At 42.5% G+C, this 24,731-nt stretch overlaps 1 protein-coding gene across 3 annotated transcripts in view; it reads left to right on the top strand.

The window, feature by feature from the left end:
• Positions 1–24,731, top strand: part of MAGI3 (membrane associated guanylate kinase, WW and PDZ domain containing 3) — a 235,061-nt gene that overhangs the window by 203,299 nt on the left and 7,031 nt on the right. For 2 of the 3 annotated variants that reach the window (XM_038562292.1, XM_038562294.1), the window contains exons 16-19: positions 3,885–4,070; positions 21,120–21,222; positions 21,970–22,096; positions 22,684–22,827. In XM_038562292.1, the coding sequence (XP_038418220.1) occupies positions 3,885–4,070; positions 21,120–21,222; positions 21,970–22,096; positions 22,684–22,827 (560 nt within the window). The remainder of the gene's footprint in view (positions 1–3,884; positions 4,071–21,119; positions 21,223–21,969; positions 22,097–22,683; positions 22,828–24,731) is intronic. The other variant, XM_038562293.1, reaches the window with a different exon arrangement.

The following is a 24,731-nucleotide window of genomic DNA, read 5'->3' as shown; positions in this document are numbered from 1 at the left end:
TTTTTACACTGAAGATCATCCTTTTCTAAGACTGCCAAAAGTAAAGGAAGAGTCTAGGGTCCCCCATAAAACAAAGCAATACGAAGGAATTCAGTAAAATAAGTTGCATTGCTTTATATAGGTTTAAAATTTCTATATTATTTGCTTATGTTTAAAAGTTATATTGCATTTTAATATATTAAGTATATCCTTTTTGTGTAGATTTGTCTGTATTTAAATTTTTAAAATATTTTTTTATTTATTCATTTTGTTTCTTACTATGTTGATGGTTCTGTGTACCAGAGATGCTAGATTTCTGTATGAGACAGAGTCATTAGGTGCTGGGCTCTGTAATCAGACAACCTTGGATTCAAAGCCCCGCTTATGTCTTTTAATAGCTGTCTGATCTTGGGCAAATTACTTACCCTCCAAGAGCTCCAATTTCCTCTGTAAGATGAGGATGATGATAACACTTCTTGTCTCAGAGGAGTCTAAGGATTAAAACAGATAATACATGTGAGCCTTTAGCCTGGACCTTCAATGAATGTTGGCTGCTGCTGCTTGTCGGAGCTTCTGCTGCTCTCACCATTGTGTTATTTATAAAACTGTTTGTCACTGACTCTTGCTTTTTTTTTGGGGGGGGGGGGGGGACTTTTAAAAAGTTTATCAATACTTGAGTAACGAGATGGGAAAGAAAGCCCAATTAAAATATAAGATCAAGGCAACAGCTCATGTATAGCAGGAAATGAGTGTTTGCAGCTCATTAATTATCAATCCAAATGGTAAATTAGTTAGGCTTCGGGTGTCCATGAATTTTATATAAAGTACCTGAGATCTTCTGTCATTGGTGCAAACCCAGAATTGGTAATTTTCCTGAAATGCTAGTTGATGTTCTCACAAAATGCTGAGTCCTACGGGCCTTCTTCTTGGGATCCCACTCGTCTCCTATAGATAGAAGGAGGGTCCTGGGGGGTGTAGGTGAGGAGCTGCCACTCACAACGACTGAGCAGTAGCTTGCGAACTGCATCACAGAGGAAGTGTGCTCTAGACAAGAGTTAGCACAGGTGAAAAGGCAAGGGAAACTGTCGGAATAGATCACTCTTTATGGACCCCCTCTTGCTATACGTTAGTACTCTGTTCAGGATAGATTATTTCTTCCTTCTGATTACATGTATTTTCCAGCAACATTTGTCCCAAGCAGAGTTCCCGGTAGCATCTCTGACACCAGTCATGAAATTCTGAGATTCTTGGGCGCCTGGGTAGCTCAGTCAGTTAAGCGTCTGCCTTCAGCTTGGGTCATGATCCCAGGGTCCTGGGATCGAGCCTGGCGTCAGGCTCCTCGCACAGCAGGGAGTCTGCTTCTACCTCTCCCCCTGCTCATGCTCCCTCTCTCTCACTCAATGAATAGAGTACCTAGAAAAGACCTCTATTTAAGATGAAAAGGACTGGGATCCCTGGGTGGCGCAGCGGTTTGGCGCCTGCCTTTGGCCCAGGGCGTGATCCTGGAGATCCGGGATCAAATCCCACGTCAGGCTCCCGGTGCATGGAGCCTGCTTCTCCCTCTGCCTGTGTCTCTGCCTCTCTCTCTCTCACTGTGTGCCTATCATGAATAAATAAAAATTAAAAAAAAAAAAAGATGAAAAGGACTTGGCTAGTTTTTGTTTTGCCAGTGCTTCAGAGGTTTTAGTATTTCCCTTTCTTATCATATACTTTTCAGTTCTGCTTGCAAAGTGTTCTTTGAGAGGGGACATTTCCAGTTACTGCCCTTTCTTTTCCTGAAAGGAATGTTATAAGAGCACGAAAGTGACCTCAGCAGCTGGACAAGCCCACCTGGGAGGCAGATTTAGGCCAAAGATGAATGAAGACGGATAAACTGGTTTTATGGCAAATGCCCGTGGACTTTGTATACCAGCAAAAGCAAGGCAGGACTTCAGACTTTTGTTGGCTATGTGTACTCTCCAGGGTTACCTTGAAAACTTTCTAGCCTTTAGAAGTTCTCCTTCTACTGGTCTCTTTGCTGTTTTCAGCTGTTTTGGTAGAACTGCTGTAAATGCTCAGGCTGTAATAGACTACTTTTGCCTTCTTCACCCAGACAGCTAGCCCTTCAGGATGTTGTGTACCAAGATTTGCCCGTTCCCTTTGAGCACATTGCTCCCATGATGAGACAGGTACCCCTGGCACTTCAGAGACTCATTTTGTTTGATGCTTTCCCAAGTCTGAACAAACCCCTTGCAGTGTGTCCAGGGCTGACTGATTGGCTTCTCAAGACATGTAGGATGAACACCATGTCCCGGTAGATCTTTTCTAAGGTAGAGAGTAACTGAGGTATTGCATTAGGTCACTACCTGGCCACTGTCCACCTCAGCATCCTTTTCTGACATGCCACCTACTCTAAGTGAAGCACTCACACCAGCCTTGGCTTGGGACATGGCCCATCCTGCTCTGGCACCTTTCTCATCACTTTGTTTGCAGGATAAGTGCTTGATATAATTCAGAGCTAAAAGGCACTTGCTCCAACATTGACTTCCTCCATTTCAGGATAAACGCTCTCTCAATGTAGAATCCTAGAAGGGCCGGGGAATGGCATTGTCTGTGGGGCTGTAAATCATGGCCAAGCATAACTTCCAGTTCAAATGAAGGCCTATTAAAATGTCCCTAACACACACCTACTCTGACTCAGAAATACTAGTCAGGAGCCCATTTTACTCTGGAAATTAAACATACTCAGAGTGCCATTTTAAACATAAATTATTCGTAACAGTCAGTGGTCAACAGGAGGCAAGTGCCTAAGAAGTTTACTGACCTCAATAAGGAAATTAAGGAACATGGGAGGAACATTTCTTTCTTAATTCAAATGCCTCTTAATTAAAAAGGGTAAAAGATATTTGGACAAGATTTCCTGAATGTCTGAGAACTCATTTTAAGCCGTAATAACAGCAGTGTCTCAATAGTCTAGGAAAGCCTTCAGCATCAGGAGCCAGTAGAACTGCACAGCGTATCTTCGCAAGTCTCTTAGACCCTGCTTTGTGCATTCAGGGTAGAATTTTATCCATGAGCCAAATAATCTCAATGTTAAACATTTTGTATTCTGATTCCCCTCAGCTTTTCTAATTTTAAAAAAATTTGAAGGCAAGGTGCTTAGGTGGCTCAGGGTTTGAGCGTCTGCCTTTGGTTCAGGGCATGATCCTAGGTCCTGGGATCGAGTCCCACATGGGGCTCCCCATAGGGAGCCTGCTTCTCCCTCTGCCTGTGCCTCTGCCTCTCGTGTTTCTCATGAGTAAATAAATAAAATCTTAAAAAATATATGAAGGCATAAACAAAAGGAGTTAATTTTGCTATAGAACTAAGTAGGATTCGTTTTAACGGTCAGTCGTTTCATCGTGCCTGTATTTCTGACCAGTAACTTCTGAGTCCTGACCTTGAATTTGAACTGCATTTATTTACAAGGTCCCCCGGGGTAATAAATGCCCCTTCAGCAGAACCACAGATGGTTTCATTGTGGCGGTTTCTGAAATAGCCAAAATACGATGCAGCCCCAATGGCCAGCAATAAGCAGGAAACACCAGCTTCCTGAGCTGGTATCCTAAGTTTCAATGAAGTCGGTAGCCTGCAAGCAGGATTGTTAGGACAACAATATAAAATTGGAGAAAGGTTTATGTGCTCTGATTGCAGCTGTGTAAAGAGGATCTGTGCATGTGAGCCCAGAGTGGAAGGTGGTGTGGAAATGGTTACAATTGGGTAAGATGATCACATGCAGGGTTTTGGGGGTTTTTTTTGTGGGATTTTTTGCTCTGCTTTTAAAGAATGTTTTTTGGTGTTATGTTGAATTTTTAAATGCTGATAAATCCAACACTGACATATCTTAAATAATTGAAAAACTTGGGCAATTTCCCCCTCCCCCCTAGTTATTCCTCATAAAATTGGCCGAGTCATAGAAGGAAGTCCTGCGGATCGCTGTGGAAAACTGAAAATCGGAGATCACATCTCTGCGGTGAACGGGCAGTCCATTGTTGAACTGTCCCATGATAGCATTGTTCAGCTGATCAAGGATGCTGGCGTCACCGTCACACTAACGGTCGTTGCCGAGGAAGGTAAGGAGGGTGCTTTCCCCAGGCCCACGCAAGCATCCTGGGGCCTGTGGGAGGTGGCGGCTTCTTGTAGTGCCGCCAGGACCAGGGCAGGGATCGAACCATTTAGAACCATTTATACACCCCAGGGTCTCCTATTTTGCCTCTTTTGTTTAATGAATTCACAAGACAGTTTATTAAAAAGTTGTCAGTAGCTTAAGAAAAATAATCTGGTTTGTGAGTGGTGGCCGTTTCTTTTGTGCCAGAGACACAGGCACTCAGAAGTGAGAGAGACCACGACACTTCTCAGATCTTATTTTCTTTTTTTTATAATAAATTTCTTTTTATTGGTGTTCAATTTGCCAACATACAGAATAACACCCAGTGCTCATCCCGTCAAGTGCCCCCATCAGTGCCCGTCACCCATTCACCCCCACCCCCACCCCTCCCCTTCCACCACTCCTAGTTCGTTTCCCAGAGTTAGGAGTCTTCATGTTCTGTCTCCCTTTCTGATATTTCCCACACACTTCTTCTCCCTTCCCTTATATTCCCTTTCACTATTATTTATATTCCCCACATGAATGAGAACATACACTGTTTGTCCTTCTCCGATTGACTTCCTTCACTCAGCATAATACCCTCCAGTTCCATCCCCGTTGAAGCAAATGGTGGGTATTTGTCATTTCTAATGGCTGAGGAATATTCCATTGTATACATAAACCACATCTCCTTTATTTTCTTAAAATAATGTGTTAAGTTTCGGCTTGCTTGTGGGAGAGGAAATCCTCTGAAGATTCAAAGAAAGTCACCTGTGGCTCCCCAGCCTTTCATGGCAGGCCCAAGCACAGTGTGGCTCTCCTGTATCCCAGCAGCCTCCGTCTAGGTTGGGGAAGGCCAGGAAATAGGGCATAAAATACATTTGGGGTCTTGCTTCACGTTTGAGCTGCCTGGTTATCCATCATTAAGAGCTTCTAATTAGGAACCACGTTGAATGGCGCCAGTTCACACTTTGTTTATGAATCACAACGTCAGCACCACAGAATGCGCACCTCGTTTTCCCTGAGTTTGCAGAACTAAGGAGGAGAAGCCCCAAATAGCAGAATTATGAAGAGTTGGTCTTGCATGTGAAAATCCCTTGTACTATGATGTGTATTCATGCCCCCTACCCCTAGGTGCCCCCATGGTCCTCTAGTGTTGTCAGTTTCGGGATCTTTTCATTCTTGATTCTTCTATTCTTGTTTCTTCCTGTTGCCCTTCCCTCATCACCTCCTCCATTGTGGCTCCTTCCCCAGAACCCTGAGGGGTGCTTTTGTGTGCACAGGATGCCTCCCAGCTGCTCCCAGGGGCCTTTCCTACCCCTTAGACCCCATGACATCCCTGCCCCTGTCCATTTCTCTTTTCTAGTCTGTTCCAGACTCTGCTGCTCCTTCCTCCTAAAATCCTCCTCTACAGAAGCCCTAGTGCTTCCCCTTCCTCTGCACAGAAAGTGTTAGGATTTTACTCCCAGGCACCTACTAAATTGGACTCCCAGCATTGGCAGCAGACCCTCCAGCGAGGCCCCTTTGACTTCCCCTGTGAGTCCCACAGCACCCTGTAGCTCTGTGGCCCATCGAGCGTTGTTCCTGTTTGACTGTGTCCCGGTTGAAATGCTCTGCTTGGACAGCTTGGGTGGCTCTGTGGTTTAGCACCACCTTCATCCCAGGGCATGATCCTGGAGACCCTGGGCTCTCTGCATGTAGCCTGCTTCTCCCTCTGCCTGTGTCTCTGCCTCTCTCTCTCTCTCTCTCATGAATAAATAAATAAATAAAATCTTTTTTTTTTAATGCTCTGCTCTTGGAAGACCAAGAAAGTGTTACCAATTGAAAACATGAAAGCTTAGTAGGCGGTCAGTAAATATTTTTTGAATGAAGAAATGAGTTAAGTCGCTGAATGAAGGATGAGGGGATGAATAAACGAAGTGAAAGTTAGGAGACTTTGAGTTCTGTACTAGGACCTTGCAGGGGCGTGGATCCCCCTAAAATTGAGCCTCCGACAGACAGAGCCCCTGACGCCTCTCAGCTTGGCGGATGGCTTTAAACAAGCCACTTAGTGTCTCCCTGCTGCAGGTTTTTTCCTGTAGAATGAGGATGATCATGTGTATTTCGAGATCGCCTTGAAGATGATAGGTGAGAATGTACACCGTCTGCACAAGGCCCCTGAGGTGCTCCCTCCAACAGAAGCTTATCACCAGCCCCCTCAGCATAGCTGAACCCCGCAGCCAGGTCGCACCCATGTTTCACCACCACAGGAAAGACTCATGACATCTAGTGGGCACTTAACCACGTGGCAGGTGTGATCCTAAACACCTGATGCCTGTTCATGCCTCTCCCACTCACCCAACTCCAGGTGGGCACTGTCAGTCCTCCGTCCTGCAGATGAGGACGCTGAGCCCCCAAACAGCTGGAGAACCTGCCCACGGTCACAACACAAGTGATGGAAGGGGCGCACGAGCCTGCAGACCGGCCCAGGCCCTGCGCTCCTGAACTGCCCAGCCTTCCCTAACCTGGGTATCAGAACCACCCCAGCGCCCCCTTGCCTTGCTCTGCTTGGCTTCCCTGCACTAACTTCTACCTGAGGTTATGTAACCAGTGCTTTCTTTGTTTATTACCCTCTTTCTCACCGGAATGTGGAGCCCTAGGATTCCTGTAGTTAGAGGCCTTGTCCTGCTCAGTGCTAAGTCCCACGGGAGGGCCTGAAACAATAGTAAGCACGTAGTAAGTGCTCAATAAAATGTTTCTTGAAGGACTGTTGTTACTTAATGTGACTTGGGTCAGGCTTCTTTGTCGCCATTTCTTCACTGTGATTTCTTTACTATGATCTCTAGAATCTGCTTTTTAGCCTTAAGTTTGTTCTGTGATACCCCCCCCCCCCACAAAAAAAAAAAAAAAAAAAACGGCATTAACTCACAGGAGATTACATGTCACATTTGTTTGATGGCTGCGCACAGCAGCAAGAGGAGCTCCCCAGAGTGGTGGAGCTTGCAGTCCTGTGGCTCAGTGTTTCTCTAACCATCTGTAAAAAGGATCAGTGACTTTTCTAGTCCCCTACAGCCAGCATTTTTGTGAAATACGTAAAAATTAAATGATAAATAAAAACGGAGACAGAAAATTATTTTATCAAGTCATTAGAAGATGTTTTAAATGCTTTCTCACAATGTCTATACACATCTTTTTGCTAACTGACCCAAGAACCGCACACTGAGTCACCCTGGAGAAGACGGCTCAATAGGAGACTGCTCCTTTCTCTTAGTAGAATTTTTTTTTTTCCAAAATTACCCTCTACTGTTGATAGTATTTTTTCTGAGAGGTTATCCTAAATTGCTAAGGCTATTTTTTTTTCAAGGAAAAATTAACTTTGATACTATGATCCAAAACTTCTGGATGTACTCAGGATTTCCTATATAATGCCAATTATTGTTTAGGAAAAAGAGAGCCGTGCAAGGAAACCCCCTAGCAGTAACTATTTTACAGTCTATTTTATTCGCAGGCACAGCCTGTTAAAATACAATAACGTTTGACTCATCAAGTCACATTTCGGGTCACACCTTACTTTATCATATACTCAAGTGCTACTAAACTGTGGAAACATTCTGAATCTCTTATTTTTCTAAGGAGAAAAAAAATGTAGAAAGTGTCTCTTCTATCCATAAAAATGTGATTCGTGGAGTTTGTACGTCTTCCAGGTTTCTCATTGTATTCGGTATAAAATCTATCAACTGCACTGAAGGGCCAGATGAATATTTTTGGTGTTCACACCGTGTTCCAGAATCTCACCTTCAGGCCAGGGTTCAGAGCTGCGATTCCTCCCCACCCGTCCCACTACCCAGAGTTGCTTGCTGTGAATACACAGATGTCGCTGGAAAAAAGGAAATGTGACCTTTCCTTTCTTGTTTTTCCCCTTTTACCAGATACTGTTGGAGAGTTTTTATGGCCAAGGAAATAGGTTAACCAAGTTCCTAAGCCAGGTGTCACAAGTGGTATAAGCTCTCCAGCGTGTTGGTAGCCAGAGACTCCCCACAGCACTGCCACCACCATCAACGTCGCCACCACTCTGCCCACCTATGTTCCCCAGCAGGACAGAGATAGGCCTGCCTGGCTCTTCTAGTCGACTGTAAAGAAATCTTCAAGTCATACTATTTTCCAGCATTGGTTTCTCCTTCTGTGCCAGGTCTTGTTCATGACACTGGTCACCAGATCTACCAAGGACCGTGTCAGAATGGCTCTGGCATTGTTGCCACGGAGTTTTGGCTTGGTTTTCCCTTTATTTATCTGCATGTTCCCATTTGTCTCTATTTTCTGCTGTCATTTCTCTTCCTGCTCCCACTGGCAACCATTCTGGTGCATCATGTATGCCTTGTTTTATTTTTAAAATCCGTATTTGTGTGTGTTGGCACTTATTTTTGAGTTACATAAATAGTATTGTGTTATAGATTTTATGTGGGCTTTCTTCTCCGAATGCTCGAACCATATGTTTGTTTGTTTCTTTGACATCATGTTATTGTTCCAGGATCCAGTCCTGAGTCGTACATGATATTTATTCCTCAGATCTTTTTCCTGTGGAAAAAAGGAGTGTGATGTGCTATCTCATTGTGGGTTTGATTTTTGTTTCCCCCAGTGACAAATTATGTTGAGCACCTTTCCATGTTCTTCTGACCATTGGTGTATCTTTTGTGAAGGCCTGTCTGAATATTTCCCTCACTTTTAATTGAGTTGTCTTTCTTACTGTTGAATTCTAAGACTCTTTATATATTCTGATAGTAGATCCTTAACAGATCTATGCCTACAAGGCTTTTTTTCCCTTCTATGGGTTCCCTTTTCACTCTCTTATGATGGTTTCCTTTGATGCACAGAAGTTTAATGTTGATGATGTCTGATTCATTTGTGTTTTACTTGGTTGTTTATGCTTCAGGTATCATAGCACCATGTGATGTTAAGATCTATCCATGTTGCTGGATGAACATAATCAGTTTCCTTTAATGACTTGACTGTTTCTCGTAATGCATATTTACCACATATTCCCCATCCACTCCCCCCACAGGCAGCCACATTGTCTCCAGCTCCCCATGAGCACACACTCTCCCAATACACTTGCATATACACCCACATCTTATAAACGGGATAAGAATTTCTTGGAGTGAGGTTGGTTGATAAAATATGTACATGTGCTGAATTTGACCAGGTCCTGTCCAGCTTCCTCCATAATGGCTGCACCTTCATTCCTGCCAGCAGCACACGAACACTTCTGTACCCGGACCTGTCTGCCAAGATGGGGCTCCAGCCTCCTTTCAAACTGGCCAGGGTATGGGAAGTGTCCTCTCATCATTTCTCTTCTTACTCATGAATTTGAGTATCTCATCAGATGCTCCTTTCAGGTTTTTTTTTTCTTCTTGTGGATTGCCTCCTCACATCCTTGTCTCATTTTTCTTGTGGGATTGTGGTCTTTTTTCTTGTTGATGTTTAGAGATTCCTTGAGAATTTTACAGGCAGTAGTCCAATTTAGTTTTAGAAAGTACAAAGACCTTTTCCTGGCATCTGTATGTTAATGTTGACCATGGTGCCCTCCACTGTACAGATATTCTTAATTAATTATTTATTTTTTTTAAAGATTTTATTTATTTATTCATGAAAGATACAGAGACAGAGGCAGAGACACAGGCAGAGGGAGAAGCAGGCTCCATGCAGGGAGCCTGATGTGAGACTCGATCCCAGGACTCCAGGATCATGCCCTGGGCCGAAGGCAGGCCCTAAACCACTGAGCCACCCAGGGAACCCCCAGATTTTCTTAATCTAGACATAATCACATTAACCAATTTTTTTTTTACCTTATGACGTATGCTTTTGAACTTTCACTTTAGAGAAGTTCTCCTCCCCCATCCTGTGTCACAGAGGTTTTCTCTTATGTCATGGTCTATTTGATTTGTAATTTTGCATTTAATTCTGTAGTACATCTGGAGCCTCCCTTTTACATATAGTTTTAGGAGGAATCCAGCTTTATTTTTTTATTCTCATATTGAGCGGGCTTTTCTAGCATCAGCTCTTAGATCACTTCTTTTCCTCATTGATCCATGGAGCCACTGCTTCTGTGTATTTACCTCCCCTTTCAACAAGAGTCTCCTAGCTGTTCTGTTCTATTGATTTATCTGTTCTTAGGTTAATTTACGTATATATTTCTTCACAGTAATATACATAATATATTTTTAAGTGTGTGTGTACATGTATATATATACAAATATGCTTTTTTTTAAAAAAAGTGGTATATCCTAATATCCTTCTGTTAAGGCAAGTTTTCACCCAACCACTCCTTACACACACTCCAGATTAACTAGAAGTTCATAAAGACTTTTCTGTATAAAATTTTAGAGCAGATTATTAGTCTCCTCAAAAAAAAATCAAAAAAAAAAAATCCAACTGTAATTTTTATTTGGATATATTGAATATATATTAACTTTCGGAAAATTTATACCTTTAAATACTAAGTCATGCCACCTAAGAGCATGAGATGTCTTTCTAATTATTCAGATCATCTTTTGTGTCCTTTAATCGAATTTTAGAAAGTCCTTTCATAGGGTTCTCATTTATTCTTGCAAAGGATGATTCACAGTACATTTTAATGTTTGCCACTATTGTTTAATGTTGCTGTTCTTCCTCTGATAATATACATTCTCTTAAATAATTACATAAACTTCAGAAAAAGTTTAATTCTCATTGAGGGAGAGATATACTTAACCCATTACTTTACTATCTGAAGAAATTGCAGGTAAAACTAAGGGAGAGTATAGGCTGATTTGGCATCATGGAATAAATGTGTAACTCTGAGAACTAGAACAGCTCTCAACACAGAAATAAATTGATGAAGCCATGTAGCATGGGTCAAACAGCTAAAACTGAAAAAAATACCAATGATAGAAAATTTTATTTAACCTTGACAGGACAAGGAAAGAACATGTGACTGGTACCATATGCTACAGTGACATCTCTCATCCTTAGGGAAAGGTAGGGGAAGAGTTGAGATTGGTCAGCTTACTTTTACTGTCCTGAAGTCAAACACCCATTGCTCCAGCCAAGCCAAAAAATTATCTAAATTGGACTCCTATAAAGGTACGAGTATCTCCCAGTCATCTTGTTACTAGAAGTAATTTCTCCCATCAGTTTCCATTCCCTTAATGGTGCCCATGAATTTACAATGACAGACAAGAATTCAACTATGTAATGAACACTTAAGGTTAGAGGCAGGTCACTTCAAATTAATGTATCCAGTAAGCAAAAATGGAAGGACTTCTGGGAATTTCTGGTGGGGAGAGGAGTATAAACGTAAATGAGGTGTGATTCCTGCAATCAAGGAGTTCACGGTCTAGCAGGAGAAGCAGGTGAGATTTCACGGAGAAAGTGACATTTTGAACAGGAGATGAAGTGGGAAGACACAAATGCCTGGGTGATAAGTTTCGATAGCATCTTAATTAAGAGCAATTAAAAGTTACCATAGGTTTTTAAGCATGGCAGAGGCATGTTTCAGTTTATATGCTAGGACTGGAATCCAGGAAGGTGGAGTGCAGGGGGGATCAGTAGCAAGGAGACCAGCAAGGAGGACCAACACAAGTAACTTGGTAAGCTAAATAGAAAAATAAAATTCATGATGTAATCTAAAAGAGCAACAAAAAATTTACAGGTTCCCGCCCCCACCAGAAAGGTTCATACTCCACCCTTCCTTCTTGGAGCACTTGACTTTAAGGCATTGAACATTTTTGGCTAAGTAAGGTCACTATTTCAGAATGTATACTTTAAGAGAAATACAGCCCCAAATAAGACTTTATCATTTTGATGATTATGAGAATAATAATAGAAACATTTATATAATGAATAAAATATGCCAGGCACTGTTCAAAGAAGGCTGTATGTTTATAAGCTTGCTTATTAATATGATAACCCCATGAGATGGCTATATTTCCCTTCTGAAAAAAAAATTTGTATAAATTCAATTAATTGACATGTAATGTATTACTGGTTTCAGAGGCAGAGGTCAGTGATTCATCAGGGTTTTTTTTTTATATATATTTTTTATTGAAGTTCGATTTGAAACATACAGTATAATGCCCAGTGCTCATCTCAAGTGCCCCCATCAGTGCCCACATCAGTGCCCGTCACCCATCCCCCTGCCCACCTCTCCTTCCACTACCCCTTGTTCATTTCCCAGAGTGAGTCTCTCACATTCTCTCAACCTCTCTGATATTTCCCACTCATTTTCTCTCCTTTCCCCTTTAATCCCTTTCACTATATATATATATTCCTCGAATGAATAAAATCATATAATGTTTATCCTTCTCCGATTGACTTACTTCACTCAGCATAATAATACCCTCTGTTCTATCCACGTTGAAGCAAATGGTGGGTATGCGTTCTTTCTGATGGCTGAGGAATATTCCATTGTATATAGAGAACACATCTTCCTTATCCATTCATCTGTCAATGGACACCGAGGCTCCTTCCACAGTTTGGCTATTGTGGACATTGCTGCTATAAACATTGGGGTGCAGGTGTCTCAGCTTTTCACTGCATCTGTATCTTTGAGGTTAATCCCCAGCAGGGCAATTTTTGGGTCATAGGGTAGCTCTGTTTTTAACTCTGAGCAACCTCCACACAGTTTTCCAGAGTGGCTGCACCAGTTCACATTCCCACCAACAGGGCAAGAGGGTTCCCCTTTCTCCACATCCTCTCCAACATCTGTTGTTTCCTGTCTTATTAATTTTCACCATTCTCACTGGTATGAGGTGGGATCTCATTGTGGTTTTGATTTGTATTTCCCTGAGGCAAGTGATGCAGAGCATTTTTCCATGTGCTTGTGGCCATCTCTATGTATTCTTTGGAGAAATTTCTGTTCATGTCTTTTGCCCATTTCATGATTGGATTGTTTCTTGGGTGATGAGTTTAATAAGTTCTTTATAGATCATGGAAACTAGCCCTTATCTGATATGTCATTTTCAAATATCTTCTCCCATTCTTCAGATTATCTTTTAGTTTTGTTGACTGTTTCTTTTGCTGTGCAGAAGCTTCTTATCTTGATGAAGTCCCAATAGTTCACTTTTGCTCTTGTTTCTCTGGCCTTCATAGATGTATCTTGCAAGAAGTTGCTGTGGCCGAGTTCAAAAAGGGTGTTGCCTGTGTTCTTCTCTAGGATTTTGATGGAATCTTGTCTCACATTTAGAGCTTTCATCCATTTTGAGTCTAAGTTTGTGTATGGTGTAAGAGAATGGTCTAGTTTCATTCTTCTGCATGTGGATGTCCAATTGTCCCAGTGCCATTTATGAAGAGACTGTCCTTTTTCCAGTCTTTCTTGCTTTGTCAAATATTAGTTGACCATAGAATTGAGGGCCCATTTCTGCATTCTCTATTCTGTTCCATTGATCTATGTGTCTGTTTTTGTGCCAGTACCACACTGTCTTGATGACCACAGCTTTGTAGTACAACCTCAAATCTGGCATTGTGATGCACCCAGCTCATGTTTTCTTTTTCAATATTCCCCCGGCTATTCGGGGTCTTTTCTGATTCCACACAAATCTTAAGATGATTTGTTCCAACTCTCTGAAGAAAAGTCCATGGTATTTTGATAGGAATTGCAATGAATGTGCAAATTGCCCTTGTTAGCATAGACATTTTCACAATATTAATTCTTCCAATCCATGAGCATGGAATATTTTTTCATGTCTTTGTGTCTTCCTCCATTCCTTTCAGAAAGTGTTCTGTAGTTTTTAGGGTATAGATACTTTACCTCTTTGGTTAAGTTTATTCCTAGGTATCTTATGCTTTTGGGTGCAATTGTAAGGGAATTGATTCCTCAATTTCTCTTTCTTCAGTCTCAGTGTATAGAAATGCCACTGATTTCTGGGCATTGATTTTGTATCCTGCCGCACTGCCAAATTGCTGTATGAGTTCTAGCAATATTGGGGTGGAGCCTTTTGGCTATGTACAGTATCATGTCATCTGCGAAGAGGGAGAGTTTGACTTCTTTTTTTTTTTTTTTTTTTTTTTTTTTTATTTTTTTTTTGAGTTTGACTTCTTCTTTGCCAATTCGAATGCCTTTTATTTCTTTTTGTTGCCTGATTGCTTTTTTTTTGTTTTTTGTTTTTTTTTTTTTTTTTTTTTTTTATTTATTTATGATAGTCACAGAGAGAGAAAGAGAGGCAGAGACACAGGCAGAGAGAAGCAGGCTCCATGTACCGGGAGCCCGACGTGGGAATCGATCCTGGGTCTCCAGGATCGTGCCCTAGGCCAAAGGCAGGCGCCAAACCGCTGCGCCACCCAGGGATCCCTGTTGCCTGATTGCTGAGGCTAGGACTTCTAGTACTATGTTGAATAGCATGGTGAGAGTGGACATCCCTGTCTTGTTCCTGATCTTAGGGGAAAGGCTCCTAGTGCTTCCCCATTGAGAATGATATTTGCTGTGGGCTTTTTGTAGATAGCTTTTAAGGTGCTGAGGAATGTTCCCTCTATCCCTACACTGTGAAGAGTTTTGATCAGGAATGGATGCTGTATTTTGTCAAATGCTTTCTCTGCATCTATTGAGAGGATCCTATGGTTCTTGTTTTTTCTCTTGCTGATATGATGAATCACATTGATTGTTTTACGAGTGTTGAACCAGCCTTGCATCCCAGGGATAAATCCCACTTGGTCATGGTGAATAATCTTCTTAATGTATTGTTGGATCCTATTGGCTAGTATCTTGTTGAGAATTTTTGCATCTGTGTTCATCAGGGATATTGGTCTATAATTATCCTTTTTGGTGGGGTCTTTGGTGTTGGAATTAAGGTGATGCTGGCCTCATAAAACGAGTTTGGAAGTATTCCGTCCCTTTCAATCTTTCAGAACAGCTTTAGTAGAATAGGAATTGTTTCTTCTTTAAACCTTTGATAGAATTCCCCTGGGAAGCCATCTGGCCCCGGACTTTTGTGTCTTGGGAGGTTTTTGATGACTGCTTCAAAGTCCTCCCTGGTTATCAGCCTGTTCAGGTTTTCTATTTCTTCCTGTTGCAGTTTTGATAGTGTGGTTTTCCAGAAATGCATCCATTTCTTCCAGATTGCCTAATTTATTGGCGTATAGCTGCTCATAATAAGTTTTTAAAATCATTTGTATTTCTTGGTATTGGTGGTGATCTCTCCTTTCTCATTCATGATTTTATTAATTTGAGTCTTTTCTCCTTTCTTTTTAATAAGGCTGGCTAATGGCTTATCTATCATATTAATTCTTTCAAATAGCCAACTTCTGGTTTTGTTGATCTGTTCTACAGTTCTTCTGGTCTCTATTTCATTGAGTTCTGCTTGAATCTTAATTATCTCTCTTCTTCTGCCAGGTGTAGGTTTTATTTGCTGTTCTTTCTCCAGTTCCTTTAGGTGAGTAGTTAGCTTGTGTATTTGAGTTTTCTCCAGTTTTTTGAGGGATGCTTGTATTGCGATGTATTTCCCTTTCCCTTGCTTTATCGAAAGATTTTGAACTCTTGTATCTTCATTTTCATTAGTTTCTATGAATCTTTTTAATTCTTCTTTAATTTCCTGGTTGACACATTCCTCTTTTAGTAAGTAGGATGCTCTTTAACCTCCATGTGTTTGAGTTTCTTCCAAATTTCTTCTTGTGATTGAGTTCAAGTTTCAAAGCATTATGGTCTGAAAATATTCAAGGGAAAATCCCAGTCCTTTGGGATTTGTTGAGACCTGATTTATGACCCAGTATATGGTCTATTCTGGAGAAAGTTCCATGTGCACTTGAGAAGAATGTGTATTTAGTTGCATTCAGATGCAAAGTTCTGTAGATATCTATGAAATGCATCTAGTCCTGTGTATCATTTAAGGCCCTGGTTTCTCTGGTGATGTTGTGCTTAGAAGATCTGTCATTTGCCGAAAGTGCCGTGTTGAAATCTCCTACTATTAGTATATTATTATCTAAGTATATCTTTGCTTTCGTTATTAATTGATTGATATACTTGGCAGCTCCCACATTAGGGGCATAAATATTCATGATTGTTAAGTCCTTTGTTGGAGAGACCCTTTAAGTATGATATAGTGTCCATCTTCATCTCTTACTACAGTCTTTGGGATAAACTTTAATTTATCTAATATGAGAATTGCTACCCCAGCTTTCTTTTGAGCACCATTTGAATGGTAAATGGTTCTCTAGTCTTTCAGTTTCAGGCAGGATGTGTCTTAGGTCTCAAATGAGTCTCTTGTAGACAGCAAATAGATGGGTCTTGCTTTTTATCCAGTCTGAAACCCTGCGCCTTTTGATGGGATCATTTAGCCCATTCATGTTCAGAGTTACTATTGAAAGATATGAATTTAGTGTCATTGTAATACCTATTCAGTCTCTGTTTTTGCGGATTATTTCTTTGGGCTGCTTTTTTTTACAGGATCCCCTTTAATATTTCTTGCAGAGCTGGTTTGGTGGTCACATATTCTTTCAGTTTCTGCCTGTCTTGGAAGCTCTTTATCTCTCCTTCTATTCTGAATGAGAGCCTTGCTGGATAAAGTATTCTTGGCTGCATGTTTATCTCATTTAGGACCCTGAATATATCCTTCCAGCCCTGTCTGGCCTGCCAGGTCTCTGTGGAGAGGTCTGCTGTTAATCTAATATTTCTCCCCATATATGTTAGGGATCTCTTATCTCTTGCTTGCTTTAAGGATTTTCTCTTTCTCTTTGGAATTTGCAAATTTCACTATAAATGTCGAGGTGTTGAGCAGTTTTTATTGATTTTGGGAAGGGACCTCTCTGTCTCCTGGACCTGAATGCCTGTTTCCCTTCCCAAGTTAGGGAAGTTCTCAGCTATGATTTGTTCAAATATGCTTTCTGGCCCTCTAGCCCTCTTGGCGCTCTCTGGAACCCCAATTAAATGTAGATTTTTTCCTTCTGAGGCTATCATTTCCCCTCAACCTTTCCTCATGGTCCTTTAATTGTTTTTCTGTTTTTCCTCAGCTTCCTTCCTTGCCATCAACTTCTTTTCTATGTTACTCACTCTTTCTTCTACCTCATTAAGCCTCGTTGTTAGGACCTCCAGTTTGGATTGCATCTCATTTAATTGATTTTTAATTTCGGCCTGATTAGATCTAAATTCTGCAGTCATGAAGTCTCTTGAGTCCTTTATGCCTTTTTCCAGAGCCACCAGTAGCTTTTTAATTGTGCTTCTGAATCGGCTTTCTGACATCAAATTGTAATCCAAATTCTGTAAGTCTGTGGCAGAGAGTGCTGCTTCTGATTCTTTCTTTTGTGGTGAGTTCTCCTTTCTAGTCATTTTGCTCAGTGCAGAGTGGCTGTATGAGTGGGCTGAGTCAAGAATCATGACCTAGGTAAATTTTCACCCTCGATGATTCTGCCGAAGTCAGAGACCAGAAATTGAAAACAAAGATCAGAACGATATAACACAAAAGGACTACTAAAGTGAAAAACAAATTTTAAAACAAAGCAGTAAAAAATAAAAGGCCAAGAATCCCAAAGAAGAAGAGAAAAAAGAAAGAAAAAAACAAGGAGAAGAAAAAAATGGGGGGCTGATTGGGAGATGGTGGTGGTGACATAGTTGTAGTGGAGGGAGAGTATATTCTACCTGAGGGGTTCTAGAGGGTGATCCTCTTGTTTCTAGTATATTAAGTTCTGAATGTTAGATGGTGCTCAGTGTCAAATTTATATAAGCCAGCAATACTTGTACAGAACCCCAACACTGACCACCAAAACATAAATGAGATAAAAGAGCAGGGCAGAATGGGAATGAGGAATCTCACAGAACAAACCAGCACGGTATACCACTTGGTTCTTAGTGCATGCTGGTCATGTTTTAGAATGTGTTAATCCCCGCCCCATTTAGAACAGAATGAGGCAGAGAAAACAAAAAACACAAAACAAAAAACATATCTTTTATATCTCCCAAAATTAAGTTGAGTATGTTGAAGGGAATCTAGAAGTGGAAAATATATCTAGGACCTGTAATTGTAGAAATATGAAAGTCAAAAAGGAAGAAATTTAAAAATGAAGAGGTAGTAAAATATTGTAGTTATGGTGGAAAAGAGAAAAAAAATGGAAATTTACAATCTGCAATAAAAATGAGTTGTACTGGAAAAAGGAAGAAAAAAAATAGGAGGGGTACCCTCTGGTTCTATATATTGTACATCTCTCGACTTCCCCTGGAGCTTTCTAGCACTGCTTGATCAAGAACTTGCTCTTACCCCATCCTTCCAGCTGGTCCTCTGGGGGAGGGGCTGCTGTGCTGATTCTCAGGTGTGTGCACCTGGGGGAGCTGTCCCATCCCCTGCCAGGTGCCAGTGCCACTGGGAGCTGTTTACCCCGTGAGGCCTCTGTCCCCTGGTGTCCCTGCCTCTCCCAGGCACAGGGTGACACAAGGAGGAACAGCAACACTGGCAGGGGCCAACTCTCCAGCCCTGGAGTCAGCTCCTCACAGTACCTACCGCAGTCTCCCAGTCCGTACTGTCCTGCACAGCTTGGGGGCACCCAGCGGCAGGAGAGTCCTCGCTGTCCTGGGCCCTCCCCACCTCCGCCTTCCCCCAGGGGGAGCGCAGGATCCTGGGCTGTGTCCGCTCGGGGCCTGGGATCCGGGGCCTGTGCTGCTGGCCTCGCGTTCCCGTTCCCGTTCCCGGGGCGCAGCTCCCGCAGGCAGCAGGGCGCAGCCCCTGGTCCAGAGCCGCCGCCTGACCCACCGGCTTCCCCCCGGGGCCCCGCCGGGCGCGCTCCAGCCCCTGACCGAGACCAGCCCGCCGCGTGCAGGGGCTCTCCCCGGGCGCACCTCCTCTGTTAGTGGCTCCGGGAGCCTGGGGGAGTCCCTGCCCCTCCCGCGGTGCTGCGCGGGTTCCCTGCTGAGCACCTTTCCTTCCGGGGAGAATCCGGTGCGGATTTTTTAAAGTTCCCGCATCTTGGGGGCTGGGCCTTCCAGTCCCGGAGGCTCTCGCTGCAGGCCTTGGCCCGGCTCCTTGCGGGGCCTCTTGTCCACTTGATTCTTTTTTTTTTTTTTTTTCCGCCTTTCTACCTTGTTAGAAGCGAAAACCCTTCTCTCTATAGCGTTCTGGCTGTTCTCTTTTTAAATCTCAGGTCGAATTCATAGGTTTTCAGGATGGTTTAAAAGTAATCTAGGTAAGTTGGTGGGGCCGGGGGAGGTGAGGCCCTCCACTCCTCCGCCGTCTTCTCCTCAACCCATTGAGCTGGCTCTGATTCATCAGACTTCTGTAATACCCAGTGCTCACTACCTCAGGGGTCCTTAATGCCCATCACCCAGTTACCCCATCCCCTTCCCCTCCCTTCCAGCAATCCTCAGTTTATGTCCTATGGTTAAGAGTCTCTTATGCTATGTCTCTCTCTCTCTCTCTGATTTTGTCATGTTTTTCCCCCCCTTCCCCTATGATTCTCTGTTTTGTTTCTTAAATTCCACATATGAGTGAGATCATAGGATAATTGTCTTTCTCTGACTTATTTCACTCAGCATAATGCCCTCTAGTTCCATCCACATCATTGCAAATAGCAAGATTTCCATTTTTGATGGCTGTGTAATATTCCATTGTGTATATATATGACCTTTTTTTTATTCATTCATCTGTCGATGGATATCTGGGCTCTTTCCATAGTTTGGCTGCTGTGGACATTGCTTCTATGAACATTGGGGTGCAGGCCCCTTTGGATCACTGCATCTGTATCTCTGGGATAGCTGCTCAATAGTGCCATTGCTGGGCTAGGGTAGCTCTATTTTCAACTTCTTGAGGAACCTCCACACTGTTTTCCAGAGTGGCTGCACCAACTTGCATTCCAATGTAAGAAGGTTCCCCTTTTTCCACATCCTTCCCAACATCTGTTTCCTGACTTGTTCATTTTAGCCATTCTGACTGGTGTGAGGTGCTATCTCATTGTGGTTTTGATTTGTATTTCCTTGATGGCAAGTGATGCAAAGCATTTTCTCAGGTGTCTGTTGGCCATTTGAGTGTCTTCTTTGGAGAAACGTCTGTTCATGTCTTCTGCCCATTTCTTGACTGGATTACTTGTTCTTTGGATATTGAGTTTAATAAGTTCTTTATAGATTTTGGATACTAGCCCTTTATCTAATATGTCATAATTCCCTTTTATGGATGAGATGATTAGAAGCACAGAGAATATAAGTAATTTCCTCAAGAATACACAGGGCTTATCCCTTGTCAGTCTTGCCACAGAGTTCATCATCCTATTTACTGAGCTATGCTCCCTCTCTCTCTGATATTTTAAATATCCTATGTTTAATATATGGACAAGATAAAAAATTCACGAGTTTCAGCTTTACAAATATGAAAGTGCTAGCCTTAAAAGTCTCTCTTAACTGTTACAACCCATGAGTTGCCATCTCCATGCAGGCAGTTACTACCATTCTTAATTATGGGATCTGCCTTCAAGGAGGTCTGGGGCTGGTGCTGAGATGGTACAGACAGAAATGATAACTCCCTCCCCCTGCATTTGTGCTCTCAGAGTACAGAAGCAGTGAAGTCTTCATAAACATTTGTCAACACTCAGAATGGTTCTATAAGTTTGTCTTTGGTATTTGTGTCAGGCAAAATAATTGCTCCAATATTAATGCACGTTCAAAGATCTGTGTGGATGCAGACTGGCTTCTGTTCTCCACCAGTCCTGAGACTGAGCTTTGTCATCTAGAGTTGTTTACCAGTAGCGGGGTGTGTGCTCTGGAAGCCCGTAGGATAGGCTGACAGATAGTTCCTGGAACTCTGTCCTCTAGATGATATTGTTGAGTGTGTACATTTCTGATTTTCACGTCGTATGGGTGACCAAAAGAGGGTGAAAGAGGGAAGTGTGTGCAGTAAGATATGATGCTTGTTCCCTTCAAACACAGGCATCAATCAAAGCCACAGGGGAAAAAATATTAATGTTCCAGACAGCTGACAGCAGCGCTGTTCATGCTAAAGTCATGAAAGTCAGTATAAAGCTTTAAACATTTGCTACTATCTCACTTTTGTAAACCACTTGGCCTTTATATTTTTATGTACAAATTCTTATTTTTATTGTTTTCTCATCTGAACAGAGCATCATGGCCCCCCATCGGGAACAAACTCAGCCAGGCAAAGCCCAGCCATGCATCACAGACCGATGGGACAGTCCCAGGCCAACCATTTACCTGGGGACAGGTGAGGCTGCTCTCCCCAGGTCTGGGCTTTTTTCTCTCATCTCTCCACCCCCACCCATGCACCCATACAGGTGTCCAGGAGCCAACTGGTGAGGTCAAAATGAGAACTCCTGGATTTTCCACCTTCAGATACATCCCTATGCCCTACACTCCCTCAGAACCTCCCGCCTCCTCCCATCCTCATCCCAGGGTGCAGCATAATTATCCAATCATGCCTGACGAGTGGGGATTAGGAATAACAACAAAAAAGTGGCAGCAGCATCCAGCTCTGCCTACCTTCGTCCTCATCATTTTGGTAGGGAAGCCCCAAATCCAGATGACCTGAGCAGACCAGAGCAGCATTTGTACTTACTTCTTTCCTCTTTTGTTGAAAATACCAGCCATGGAACAAAAACTAGATTTCCAGAACTTCAGCATCTTTGTGAGCACTGGGGCTGCTGACAAGGTCAGCTTATCTGCCCTCTGGCTCAAGTTACTTGAGTGCAGTTTTCCTTAACATAAACTGCACCCAGACTCCCTTGAGACCAAAACTGAACCCGACCAAAACAATGTGGGGTGTTGACCGCCTTGGTGCTGGAGTGAATGATCAGCTGTGCCCTAGCGTCTCTGGTCCTAGAGGTGGTCTGCCCCTATAGCAGTTTGTCAGGAGAATGGCCAGCCTCGGCTTTGGAAAGACATTCATCTGCATTTACTTTAAAACTGTTTCCATTTTCTCAGTTCAGAGAGTGACTGGATTTCTCTCTTGTAGGAGTGCTCTAGAAGGTGACATTGGGAAAGACGTCTCCATGTCTTACAGACATTCGTGGTCTGACCACAAGCACCTTGCTCAGCCTGACACGGCGATGATTTCAGTCGTAGGCAGCCGGCATGATCAGGTGCACAGATGCCCCTCTTTCTGCCCCCAAGACGCAGACTGTTATTTTCAGTTACTAAATCCCTGACACTGGTGAATTTTTACTGCAGACCAACTCAGATAACATTAGTTCCCAAGATTAACAACTCCTGAAGACTTGCTGTGTGTTTGGCATTCTGTTAGCTTCCATAAGAGAATGTCAGTGAAAAAGTATACCCCATAGTTGGAGAAATGAGCCCACTGGGTCCAGTACTTAGAAATAGCAGTGTTTGAGCTCATCAAAGTAGGGTTGGGGGGGGGGGGGGTTGTGCTTTTTTTCTTTTTTCAGAACAATTAGTCAAAATCTCCATAAAGGAAGCATTTCCCCAAATTCTGTTCTCTGATTGTTCTGTTGCACATTGACCAACCAGTAGAGATAACGTGATCTTCAGACTAATTTAGATTGCATCTATAAAGTAGTAGATTTTCAACCAAAACCATTCCTTTCTTAAGATACAGAAATGCATAATGAAAGTATAAAATCATATCTCCCAGCTCCAAAAGTAGTCTTTCTTCCAACTGTCAATAGTCCATGAAAACTTGTTTTCCTTATGCTTCTTCCTCTCCCAGAGCCTTGGTTGTCACCCAGTGGAGCTGGAGAGAGGCCCCCGGGGCTTCGGGTTCAGCCTCCGCGGGGGGAAGGAGTACAACATGGGGCTGTTCATCCTGCGTCTTGCTGAGGAGGGCCCCGCCATCAAAGACGGCAGGATTCACGTGAGTTGGTTTCCTTCCGCAGCCTTTGGCTCCGGCTCCCAACTGGAAACTACTGAAAATAGTTGATCAAAAAGAAAGCAGAAACCTCCCAAAGCTAAGCATCAGAGGTTTTGGTCACTAAATCTAAAAGCACCCAGGGCGCGATCCTGGAGACCCGGGATCGAATCCCACATCGGGCTCCCGGTGCATGGAGCCTGCTTCTCCCTCTGCCTGTGTCTCTGTCTCATTCTCTCTCTCTCTCTCTATGACTATCATAAATAAAAATTTAAAAAAAAAAATAAATAAATAAAAGCAGCTGCTCATTGTTTCACCTTCTGATGCCTGGCAATTTCATGTTGCCAGGTGCTCTGGTGCGCTAGGCAGTACCACAGTGACACTGTTCTTACCTTCTTGACTTTGGATGATAAGGAAACTTATTTTTTACTTATACCATCAATGTTTGAGGGCAAATGGATTCGTAAATAAAATATCCTTTCATCTTATTAAAAGTCTTGGAAAAGCCAGGATAAAACAATCTTCAACCTCTTCCCAGAAATAATAGCCTAAGGATTTTATTTTCCTCTTAGCCACCTACAGAGGTAGCCAGAAATCCAAAAGCATGACTCTTCCAACTTTTACTATTATTGAAAGACTAGAATTCACATGGGTAATGGTCCATCATAGGTGTTCTCAACTCTGGAATGCTGTAGCTTTGTCCAGGGCCCTGCAGACCAGATTGTCTGCAGATCTGCACCACAGGTATTTCCCCCCTCCTCTGAATGTTTCTTCAGGAGGAATCTCACATAGAGGATGTGTGCTGGCCTCAATTTTTAAAAAAATAGTTCACTGATATTGTTAGGTGATACATTAGAAATTTTAAATTCTAGATAGCCTTCCCCCTGCTGCTCAAGAGAACTTTGGATTTCCTCCCTTCTGAATAGGTGGCAGTGAAGATTTTTTTTTTTGAAGATTTTTTTTTAATAAATCAGATGATACATTCTAATAATGTTTGGAAAAGGCAGACTTCCAGGTGATTGCAGCTTTGAATTTTCCATATCACTGCCCCTACTCCCATTACTCATTTGGTAAACATGTGTTGAGTGTTTGCTTTACCCCAAGCTTTTATGAATGAATACTGAATGAGCTGGGAGCAAGGGTGACCCTAAAACAAATAAGACACCACCCTCTTCAAAATGACCAGATTTGTGCACAAGTTCAAAGAAGGTATGAGTGCAGATTTCACAGAATGGGTGGCATGGGAAAGTGGGTAGGATTTCTTTTCTTTTTTTTTTTTTTTTGTTTAATATTTTATTTATCTATTTGAGAGAGAGAGCCCAAATGAGAGAGCACAAGTAGAGGGAGAGGGAGAAGCAGAGTCCCCACTGAGCAGGGAGTCTGACATGGGGCTTGATCTCAAAACCTCAGGATCATGACCTGAGCCCAAGGCAGATAGATGCTTAATGGACTGAGTCACCCAGGCACCCAAAGTAGGTAGGATTTCAGTAGACAGAGATTGGTCCTTTTTCTTCCCCTTCTTTTTTAAAAATCAATTTGGGTATATTTTAAATCTGGGTGTTTTTTTTTTTTTAAGATTTTTATTTACTTATTTATGAGAGACACAGAAGAAAATGTGGAGTCTGTAGTCTTCCAGGCAACACCTGTTTTCACTTAGTGTTAGCCTCAAAAAAACCCTTTAAGGGAGGTGGCATTGTCCCCACTTCCCGATATAAAACCAAGTCTCTCAGAGTCTAGGTCCCTTGCTGGGGTCTCTTGGCCTGTGACAGCTGCAGTGGGACCCAGTTCGCATGCTTTCCATGTCAGGCCCCAACCTGTGTTTGTCTGGATTGACTGTTTGGGGAAGCGTAACGGTTCTGGAGGCCTTCTAAGATAATGTAAGCTATGTACTGGAAATAATATTTTGTAAT

The sequence above is a fragment of the Canis lupus genome, chromosome 17, assembly GCF_011100685.1.
Source record: "Canis lupus familiaris isolate Mischka breed German Shepherd chromosome 17, alternate assembly UU_Cfam_GSD_1.0, whole genome shotgun sequence".
Taxonomy (NCBI): domain Eukaryota; kingdom Metazoa; phylum Chordata; class Mammalia; order Carnivora; family Canidae; genus Canis; species Canis lupus.
Note: the sequence above shows the minus strand (reverse complement) of the source record. Positions and strands in the feature narration are given on the sequence as shown.